Source organism: Papilio machaon, chromosome 19, assembly GCF_912999745.1.
Source record: "Papilio machaon chromosome 19, ilPapMach1.1, whole genome shotgun sequence".
Taxonomy (NCBI): domain Eukaryota; kingdom Metazoa; phylum Arthropoda; class Insecta; order Lepidoptera; family Papilionidae; genus Papilio; species Papilio machaon.
Genome location: NC_060004.1, coordinates 5,646,985 through 5,657,520, shown reverse-complemented (window position 1 = coordinate 5,657,520; position 10,536 = coordinate 5,646,985). Strand labels below are relative to the sequence as shown.

At 33.1% G+C, this 10,536-nt stretch overlaps 2 protein-coding genes across 2 annotated transcripts in view; one reads left to right on the top strand and one right to left on the bottom strand.

Annotated features, from left to right (window-relative positions):
* Positions 1 to 25: 25 nt before the first annotated feature.
* LOC106715261 (coiled-coil domain-containing protein 13) lies at positions 26 to 2,804 on the bottom strand. The gene is made up of 4 exons (XM_014508506.2): positions 2,604 to 2,804; positions 1,760 to 2,386; positions 1,465 to 1,683; positions 26 to 993 (listed from the first exon to the last, which is right to left on the bottom strand). Exons 1-4 carry the CDS (start codon positions 2,775 to 2,777, stop codon positions 214 to 216), a joined length of 1,800 nt encoding a protein of 599 aa, XP_014363992.2. The 5' UTR covers positions 2,778 to 2,804; the 3' UTR covers positions 26 to 213.
* Positions 2,805 to 3,532: 728 nt separating this feature from the next.
* The window catches only part of LOC106715270 (WD repeat-containing protein 7), a 62,774-nt gene continuing 55,770 nt past the window's right edge, over positions 3,533 to 10,536 (top strand). Inside the window, exons 1-14 of the mRNA XM_045682573.1 lie at positions 3,533 to 3,677; positions 3,852 to 4,091; positions 4,232 to 4,345; positions 4,539 to 4,682; positions 4,761 to 4,826; positions 5,196 to 5,358; positions 5,625 to 5,757; positions 7,103 to 7,193; positions 7,694 to 7,841; positions 8,364 to 8,465; positions 8,640 to 8,780; positions 9,035 to 9,113; positions 9,782 to 9,923; positions 10,249 to 10,306. Of these exons, the coding sequence (XP_045538529.1) occupies positions 3,858 to 4,091; positions 4,232 to 4,345; positions 4,539 to 4,682; positions 4,761 to 4,826; positions 5,196 to 5,358; positions 5,625 to 5,757; positions 7,103 to 7,193; positions 7,694 to 7,841; positions 8,364 to 8,465; positions 8,640 to 8,780; positions 9,035 to 9,113; positions 9,782 to 9,923; positions 10,249 to 10,306 (1,615 nt within the window). The 5' untranslated portion in view covers positions 3,533 to 3,677; positions 3,852 to 3,857. The remainder of the gene's footprint in view (positions 3,678 to 3,851; positions 4,092 to 4,231; positions 4,346 to 4,538; positions 4,683 to 4,760; positions 4,827 to 5,195; positions 5,359 to 5,624; positions 5,758 to 7,102; positions 7,194 to 7,693; positions 7,842 to 8,363; positions 8,466 to 8,639; positions 8,781 to 9,034; positions 9,114 to 9,781; positions 9,924 to 10,248; positions 10,307 to 10,536) is intronic.

Below are 10,536 nucleotides of genomic sequence, written 5' to 3'. Positions count from 1 at the left end.
TTTAATTTTAGATAATAGTGTGACTGATAAGCGCCTCTGCGCGATTGGGCCTCTTGTGACTTGAGTTACTAATGTATATTTCTTATTTAAGTACAGTACCGAGACTAACTATAGAAAAAAAACGGTAGCGGGTCCGGCGCAGCGACCAGTTATGCCTGGCCATTCGCTTAGTAGAAGTTGAACTTTCATAAACAAAGTTTGTTTAATGCATGGTTAGGAACAAACACACTTCTCCTTTTGTAATACCGCTAAAGCTTCGTTAAACAATTGCTTTGAGTTTTGTATCATTTCTGTCAAATGCATAATATCATCTCTCTTTTCTTCTTCTACCATCTTTAGCTTATCTTCCAACATTTTTAATTTTTCTTCTGTTAACTCTAATTTAAATTTTATTTCCTCTTTATCCAAGCTTTCATAATTATTAGCATCCTCTGTTTCAAATGATGGACTTGAACTGGGTTTTTCAGCAATTGTAGCAATTGAAGATTGCTTCTTTCCAAACGCAAAATGTTTTGCATCAATTTGTTCTTTAATAACTGACGTTTTGGAACTTCTTGATGGCCTTCTAGAGTCCCTCATAATTTTAATTTCGTCTTCTAGAATAAATACTTTCTTCTCCAACCTTTTCTTTTTTTCTTTCAGCTTTCTATGAGCAGCTTCCAATTCATCCCATTTACGCCTTTCGGAATCCAGACGCTCGTTTAACATGTTTACAAGTTCAGAGAGTTTTTTAATTTCATTATCAGAGGCCAATTTCATAGGAGTGTAAAATATATTTTGCAAGGAACATTCTTCGTATTTAGCGAGCTGACCCCTAAGTTCTTCAATTTTTATTGATTTCTCTACTGCTTGTTTTTGTAATGCACCAATTTTTTCTTCCGAATTTTTCATCAGTTTATTAGATTCTTCCATATCGTATTTCATCTTGTTAATTGTGTTAGTATTCTCTTTCAAAAGTTCTTGGTAATACAGTTCTAGAGTTTTAATTTGATTCTGAAAAAGTAAGTTAAAATATTATTTTAAAAAACATTTTTTAATTTAAGCCGGAATAAGGATAAATGCGCACTATAATCTTTTTGCGACACGAAAATACAAAATCTACTAGTCTTCTAGTTATTTAAAAAAAAAAAACAAAAAAATGGGACCCATCTGCAAGCACTTCCTTTCGATTAAAATATTTTCTATCAAAATCGGACCACCAGGGGCGGAGATTCGCGGTAACACACATAAAAAAAAAAAACAGTCGAATTGATAACCTCCTTCTTTTTTAAGTCGGCTAAAAATGAAAAACATCGGTGTTAATTTACATATGTGTTTGTAATATACATTCTGGAAAGATGTAAGAAAACTAAATGTAACCGGTAGATAGAAATTCTGCAGTCGTGATTATTTTCGTAGCTGTGTGAAATTCTATCGCTATCGTTAAATGCAGGATGCAGATTTAACCTCAACGAAGATACTTACTCTCTGTTCATTTATTAACAAATCATCATGATTACTTTTTTCAACAAATGTTTGCATTTTTTGTCTCAATGATAGTGAATCACATTCTAAATTTTTTATTCTACACCTGGCGCCATCTAATTTTTTTTTCAAGTCCTGATTTTCTTCTTTTAACGATTGAAAATCTTTCATAGCGGCGTCTACTTCCTTCTTTCTTTTCATTTCTAACTCCCTTATTATCTAAAATTATGAAAATATGGATTTAAACCGTCGTGATGGATTATTGTAATAACTGTAAAAAATTATCATTATTAACCTGACTCTGGTCCTTTTTTTTGGCTTCAATCAAATCTTTATGTTTACCGTTTAACTTTTCCTCCAAATCATTAATTCTTGCTTGCAAACACACTATTTGCTGAGCTCTACCCTTCCAACCTGCTAAATCGCGCTGTAATTCTTTAATACTAATAAACTTATCGCCTAGTTCTTGTTGCAGGATTTTTGTTGCAATTAAAATGTCATTTTTAAGTTCTAAATTTTTGTTTTTACTGTCAAATAGTTTTTTGTTAACAACTGCAAGCTTATTGTTCAGTTCTTGTAGCTCATCGAAGTTTGCATCAGTTGTATCGTCCTTACATGCACAAATATCTAATTTCTCAGTTTCTTTATTCATCAAATCAAGTTGCATTATTTTTCGTTCCAACGCACCGTTTTTAGTTTTATAACCTTCTAGTTCAGCTATCAAATGTCTATTTTGTTTGCATAAATCAGTTATTTTGGCACTTATTATGCCTGCAGATTTCGAAGATATAGCAGGCCCAGTGCCAGAAATGATATCACGTATTCGCTGATTTAGATCGGTCACTGTTTTATTTAGTTCCTTAACTTCTTCATCTCTTGTGAAGATTAACTTTCGCAACTCGTTATTCTCACAAGTCATTACCTAAAATTAAAAACATTACTTTAATTGTTGTTTGTGACAATGAGACATTTACACATAGAAAATATTTAAGACAAGCTTCTATTGCTGTTGAAGTGATGAAATTAGGCCCTCGAGAATACACACGAACGGTGTACATATGTTCGGTGTAACGGTGTAACGGGGTAACCGGCTAAATAACTGAAATGTATATTTCAGGATTTAGTTATATTTTGAGTACCTTCAATTGCTCAATTAAATGAGCATTTAGTTCTGGTGGATAAAGAACATCATCAGGCTCTGGGTGGTCGAGAGCTGCTAACATTTTTAATTTCATTTCATCCGTTACGTCTATTTTTTCTGCCAAATCTGCGAGTTTCTCGTCTTTTAAATTAACCTTTTTAACCGAAGTCATTGTAATTGTAATTAAGAAATAAATAAACTAAACAACATCCCGTGATACGTACAAACGTCAATTTGTATTTGGAAATTTCACGATTTTTTTCTTTTGCAAAACAAGAGTATAGAACCTTCATAAATAAAACTGAGTTATATAAAATCCAAAGTTATCTCCAAAATGTGTTAAACAAAATAAAAAAACGGTAGCAAAAAATCTAACGGTCAACGCTAACCAAAACAAAAATGTTCATGCACAGAAATGCGGAACTCAAGAGCTTGGGATCATTAGCCGAAGAGTAAGGTACTAAATAGTTTCCGCAGGTTGCAGGTAAATAAAACTATGTCGCGAAAAACATACGGAAGTTTTTAATTTATTGTAGTGGCAATAGCAAATTTATGAAAAAAGTGTTGCCATGGCATTTCAGTTTTGACTGTCGTCGAGTTGTAAAAAGTATTTCAATGTAATCGTAGTGTAATTTTGGAGTTCGTAACATTCTGATGTTTTAAATTCAGAAAAATATTTATAATCGCGGTGAAAAACTTTCACTTGGCAATAACGTGGAATAAGTCTAAAACACTAGATTAACATTTTTATTACGTTAGATGTTTTGACATAATGTAGAATGTTGCAATATAAAAGAAGATACTGCCACCATCATGACATATTTTTGGATTACACAACATCTTTTTCCCACAAATGGTAACTTTTAGTTTCCTATTAGAGCAACATTTATTTTAAAAGTGTCACTTGTCATCTGTGCATTGATTAATTTGTTATCAATAGCGAAGTACATAATATAATTTGTTTTTCAGCACTTAATTTTTACAACATTTGTGTCCGAATGGATATATATTGACGACCTTAAGTTTTAAATTTTGTCGAAGTTCCTCCAAAGTCTAAGCGTTCTATTAATAGGTTTGTATCTAATTATTTCCCTTGTCTCCTTTTTAATTTATTTCTTTATTTTATAATACTAACATTGTTATATAAATGAGAAAGAGTGGTATTTTGTAAAACGTAAGAGTAACTGTTAATTCAGTACGAACATATATATTAGTTTTATATATTTTAATAGTTTTATATTTTCAGCTGAGAATGCCTGGGACGAATCTCATCGTGCCCGTTGTGTTATGGGGCAAAAATGCCCCATCGCATTGCGTATCTTCGGTATATTTATCAAGAGATCAGAAAACTCTAGTTACCGGATGTTACGATGGTCAGATTTGTATTTGGCAAGTAAATCCCGATACATTGAAAATGACTCCCCGATGTCTGCTTGTGGGACATACAGCTCCTGTTACTTGTTTATCTAGGGCGTCGATAATTCAGGTATGTCTTATTTCAAGTAAATACTAATTGCTTATTGTACAAAAATTATTTCATACCTTATAATCTGTTTCATACATTGTATAATATGCTTTATAAATTTGTGGAACAAAGAAATTATTAATTAAAACATTTAATTTTAGGATAATAACTACATAGTAAGCTCATCTGAAGCTGGTGAAATGTGTACTTGGGACCTGGTTGATGGAAAATGTAGAGAAAGTGTAAAATTAACTCAGATCCACACAAATATCCAGGTATGTCTCAATAATGTTTATGTAAGATGGAGCAATTGTAAGTGTCGCTGACTTAATAATGCATATTGCTCTCTTGTATTTTTAATTACATACAGTTATCTCTTTCATTGTCTTAAACCAGTATTTTGCAGTGGATTTCTAAGGTAAAAATCAAAATTGATGCAAAACGTTATGGATTGAATATAAATTACAGGCTTACCATATGTGCAATAGTGAAGATTTACGTCTCTTTTGCAACGGATACTATGCGGAGATTCTTATTATGGATCCATTTTCTTTGGAGATATTATTTTGTTTGAGTTCCAAGATGAATCCAGATTGGATTTCAGCGTTACATGTAAGTGAAAGTTATTTAATTTTTGATAATATTAAACATATGTAAGAGTAACGCCTAAATGACTGTTTATTGTTATAGGTGTTACGACCTTCTTCAAGAAAGGATGATGTGGTTTTAGCAATTTCTATCACTGGTACTGTGAAAGTAAGTATATGTCATTAATCTAAAATTGTCTAAAAAAAAACTTTGTCAAAACATGATAGTATGACATGATAGTAATGATTCTTGAGTGGTACCGCGGCGAATATTCTACGGCGCCCCCTTTGTTTACCATGTCTTGGGGAGGGGGTCAGTAACAGGTGAGACTGTAATTCTCACTCATGCCCCATTCTGTGTCCTGCGCCTTTCCCTAATGCTTCCCCGACAATGTACTTGTTTATTGTAAGTCCCTCTGTGGTTTATACCTTGACAAATTATCCAAAATAGAACATCATTTGAATTGTTTACAATATCAATATGTTTATGATCAGTTGGTATTATTAGTTTTTTTATGAACTATTACTTTTTCCCCAGGTATGGTCTCTCCTCGGTCATGAGAACAAACAATCTGAGCCAATCTATGAGAATGAATCTAAACAGATCCGCTGTCTGAATGCGTTGTCACTTAACTGCTGTGCGTACAACCAGCGAACTGTGTTGGTCGTGTGCGCTAAGTATTGCCAGATATATGATGCAGGTGCGTATTTTGGAGTTGAAATGTAGTAAGACAGTTATAGTGTAATGGTTAACTGCTGTACTCAGAGTCGTTAATTAGTATAGATTTAGCATGAGAAATGTACATTAACAATTTAAGTATCCACTGAATAAGTATAGCGCTGATGACTTAAAATATAAGTTTTTTTATGTTAAATATATTTTTTTTGTTTGAATTCAAACAATACATCGCTTTCATGGATCATTTTAATTTTGTATGTGTTTAATTATAGCCTATTATTATTTCAGGAGATTTTTCAGTCCTCTGTTCCATTCAAGCCCCAGCAGGGGAACGCTGGATGTCCGGAGATTTTCTTGCCACGGACCGTGTCCTTGTCTGGTCCACTGAGGGCAAGGGATATATGTATAAGCTGCCAGCTAAGTAAGTATTATGATAAAACACATATGTATAGGAAATCATGTTTCAACAGCGGCACTCGGATTTGTAAATTGTCACTAAGGGAACAATTTGATGAGTCTTTATCTTTATCTCTTTTACCCAAGATCGAAGAATTTTAAATGGTAAATCTATAAAATAGTGCTTTAAGATTAAGTAAACATTAATAAATTTAATTCAGATAATTTGTGAGGTCACATGCTAGATATTGGTTGTGTCTATGTGCTTAAATCAGTTGGATGTTAATAAATTAATCATTTAATATTATAAGTTCATCATTAGAATTTCATCAGAGCACTTCGCCTGGTATGTATTCTGTGTTGAATGTTTTTTACACATGGCAACACATCACAGGTACAGACAACATGTCAAACTATAGACTATAAATATATTTTTGCATAATAAATGGACATTCAGACTAATAGATAAAATAAATATTATGGTGTTAATAATTACCAAGGTATTCACATAATTAAAAAATAATGAATTAAATAATTTAAACCATACATTTTAAATTATTTCACTCTTTAGAAGTTAACGTTAAATATTTAAAGTTGCAAGTTATTTATCTACAAAAATAAATATAAAGAAATATCCTGGATTTTTTTTCTCAAATACACCTTAAATACATGGATTTCGTTCCAAGTAATAGTTTCAACTGAGTCCATTATATTGACACTATACTCTTGCCTGCTGGCTAAATGCTAAAATGTCGAATTTCTTTTATAGCAAGCTACGCGGACGGGCCATACGTAGGTCAGCACCGATTGATTTGTCATTTCGTATGTAATTGTTTTCGACGTAGTTCATTTTTCAGTTCGATTCTTTTGCCAGCACATTTTGGAGCTTATTGCATTTATATGTGGCATTTGGTGTTGCTAGCTGTAAAAATCATTTCATATTTTTTAATTAATTAGCCCTATTTTGGAGTTTCAGTCTAGTCTCATTATTATTTATTCAAAAGGTGTTATCATCATTAAAAAATGTCATTACATATAATTTTAGAAGAGTTAGTGTACTGTTATTTACTTTATAAATGTAGATTATTTTTAATAGATTATTAAATATTTAAGTTGCTTACACAATCCATTTACTCGTCCATATTTGAAATATGTTTACCATTTTTTTAATGAAGTTTCGTTGTACGGCAATAACTGCATTAAGTTATAAATTTCTTTTGTTTAAATATATTTTTTTTATCTAGTTTTATGGCAATACTAAGTGGCCAGTTGTGTATAAAACAAACATGAGACGTGAATACTTGTGAAAAAAAAATGTTTGTACATATGTATTATACAAGTTAACCGTTGACAGGGTTATTTATTTTCAGCTCAGTACCTGATCACAAAGGTTTTCATGGTCCGACCGTCGAGCATGATAGTCCAGTACTATTTAGTATTCTGGCTCATCCTGATAATAAGGTATAATATAATTTATTCTACGTACAATCATATTTTCTCTGGCCATTTCATTAAAAAATTAAAGTTGTCATTTTTTTATAAAATAAGTTGTCAAACGAGCGAGCGGCCACCTGAATTCGCTGAAATAGTGAAACTACCACTGTCCATAGACATCAGCAATGTCAAAGGAGAAGACGGAAGAGGGGTCGCACAGAAAGAGAATATTCCTCCTTCCTATGCATTCCCTCTTCCGTTATATCTACTTCTCATTCCCATCCTTTCTTTACAAGGAAAGGGTGAGAAGGAAAAGAGGTCTAAAATTAGGCTTCCTACACTACATTTGTTATCATGTTTGTGAGCTGTTTTGTTCTAGTTTTGTAACTTAGGTACCGCTATTGGTATCCGGTTCGAAGGACTAAATTGACTCTATTCAGTTTAAGGGCCATACAAAGAACCTTGCGTTTTCGCACTTCCATTATATACGTAGCTTATAGATAGAAGTAAATATGTCTGTTTTATAGCTGTTGTCATGTCCGCCCGCGATGCGATTCGTGACGACATCAGTGGGTGGCAAACAACGACGATTGTTGCTGCGCGGCGATTCCGCTGGTGTTGTGTCGCTGTGGAATGTCGATCAGGCGGCCACCCACGTCCACAACCAACTGCCTTGTGAGTAGATCTCTTACTGATGAGTGGGTAAAAAGTAACTATTGTAGTTTAAACTGATACATCATATAGGAGATGGAGACAGAAGGGACTCAGGACGGTAACGGTTTTAGCTCATGTTTTAGTCTTGGGCGAGATTTTTACGAATACGTTGTTTTTATGTGTGGGACTGCGTAATTTTTTGAGAAACTAACGAACTAACTGAATAACTAACGCTTGCCCGCGGTTTTGTGAACGCGGAATGAAAATAAAAATTAGCTTAAGGTAATATTAAACACATATGTTACCTTGCAGTAAAAGTCTGTTCGGAATGGATTCAGCTAATTCGGAGGTTACCTGAACAAAAGTGGATTTGCTAATAGACAATCAGACAGACAAAAATTAAAAAAATTACGTTATCAACGCAAAAAAAATGTTCACAAAATATGTTTTTCTTATAATACATATAGACCATTCAATTGTATAGATAATGGTATGAAGAAAATAAATAATTTTGTATGTTTAGATTACCTATTTGATTTTTAGCGCACGCGCCGATAGTAATGACTAGCTTGGACATGGCATGGGAAGAGATGAATCCAAGCCCCGTCGGTATATTGGATCAGTTGAGTCATCCGGACGAACAAGGTAATAATACACTACTAATATTAGTAGTTACTATAATTGGTAGCGTAAGCAAATAAAAAAAAGTTAAGAGAAAGTACTAGAACTTAGTAAGGTTTAAAGTGTCTTTACCTATGATAGTAATTGTAATTTTTTTATAATCGTTGAATATAAATATTAAATATATATTTTTTTCAGAAATAAAGTTAACTGCGTCTATTTATCTTCTCGCTGCGAATCGTTTGGTGGTCGGCAGAGAGGACGGCTCCATAGTGATCGTAAACGCGACTCATACTGTGCAGTTGCAGCTATTGCACGGTGGTCACCAACAATTGGATGGTGAGAAAGAAGATAAAATTATAGAGCGGACATTCAAATCATTTTCTCTAAATAACACTATAATCAATCATATAGGCATTGGTTACAATTCGTGGATCAAATTTAGATTCTTGTTGTCTTGTCTATTGATACATAATTGAATGTCTGTGGTCAAACAATGAGAAATGTTATCTAACCTCTTTGATTTCGTTGTTATAGCTACATTATGTTTTAGCATAAAATTTTGTAGTTAATTTTTAATGTTTTATTTTCAGATTGGCCACCGCACCAGTTATTGTTGGGACATAACGGTCGAGTGAATTGTCTTTTATATCCACATCACATTCATCACAGGTATTTTATACTTTTGCACATAATAATTATGTAAAACTTGTTGTTTATATACTTTGCAAACAATATTTTTTTTTGAAATTTCAAATTTAAGATGTTCTTACTTCTTACTAATATTATATAGGCGAATGTTTGGATGTATGGATGGATGTTTGTTTGAAGTTATCTCTAGAGCGTCTGCTGCTAGAACACACAGGCTACTTATATTTTTTTTATTCCCCGCGGACTGTTTCGCGGGCGACAGCTAGTTTTATAATATTTTATGTTAAGAGTAAAAATAAAAGCTTGTTTAATATTAAACCAGTTCATGACGTATATTATACTAGCTGTCGCCTGCGAATCCGTCCGCGCGGAATTAAAAAAACTTAATAAGTAGGTTATGTTCTTCCAGACTATGTTATACATCTGAGATACCTTCAAACAAATATCCATCCATCCAGCTACAAATTCTCATCTATATATATAAAAGAAAGTCGTGTTAGTTACACTATTTATAACTCAAGAACGACTGAATCGATTTGACTTAAAATTGGTGGGCAGGTAGCTTAGAACCAGGAAACGGACATAGGATAATTTTTACCCCGTTTTCTATTTTTTATTCCGCACGGACGGAGTCGCGGGTAAAAGCTAGTTTATAATATTAGTAAGATGTAAATTTTCTTTGTGTTCAGATATGACCGGTCTCACTTAGTGTCAGGTGGGATAGACTTCGCGGTGTGCCTGTGGGATCTTTTCTCTGGCGCACTACTACATCGTTTCTGTGTTCACGCCGGAGAGATAACTCAGCTCATAGTACCTCCGCATAATTGCAGTGTAATTATATAATTTTAAAAACAGACACATTTACGATATGATTTATAAATCATTGTTTTTACCCTGCCTTTGGAGGTTAACTGAACAGGTGAACAAAAACACAATTTAGACTAAAGAAGCAAGGGTTCATATTTAAAAAAAAAACTAGCAACGCATTTCTGATACCTCTTGTTTTGCAGGTGGTAAAGGCCCTATTGCTTATTTACCCTTAGTGAATGTTTTTTTTTATAGTATAATAAGGTGACAAAGAATTAAAAAGTAGGAGAGTAATGACATGTTTTTATACAAGTGTTATAGCAACTCACGATGATGTTGTATATTTCAGACTCGCATACAGAAATGCATTTGCTCTGTTGCCTCCGACCATAGTGTCACTTTACTCAGTAAGTAATGCATCTTAATCTAACTAATATTATAAATGTGAATGTTGAAATGGAAGGATGGATGGATGGATGGATGATTCTTTCCGTTCTGGAGTAACCTTCTAATTTGTTAGTTAATTTATCTCCAGAACGGATGCATGGGTCTTGCTGAAATTTGGTTTTAGAATATAGTCTGGAAGAACACATAGGCTACTAAGTATTTTTTTTTAAATTCTGCACGGACGTATTAC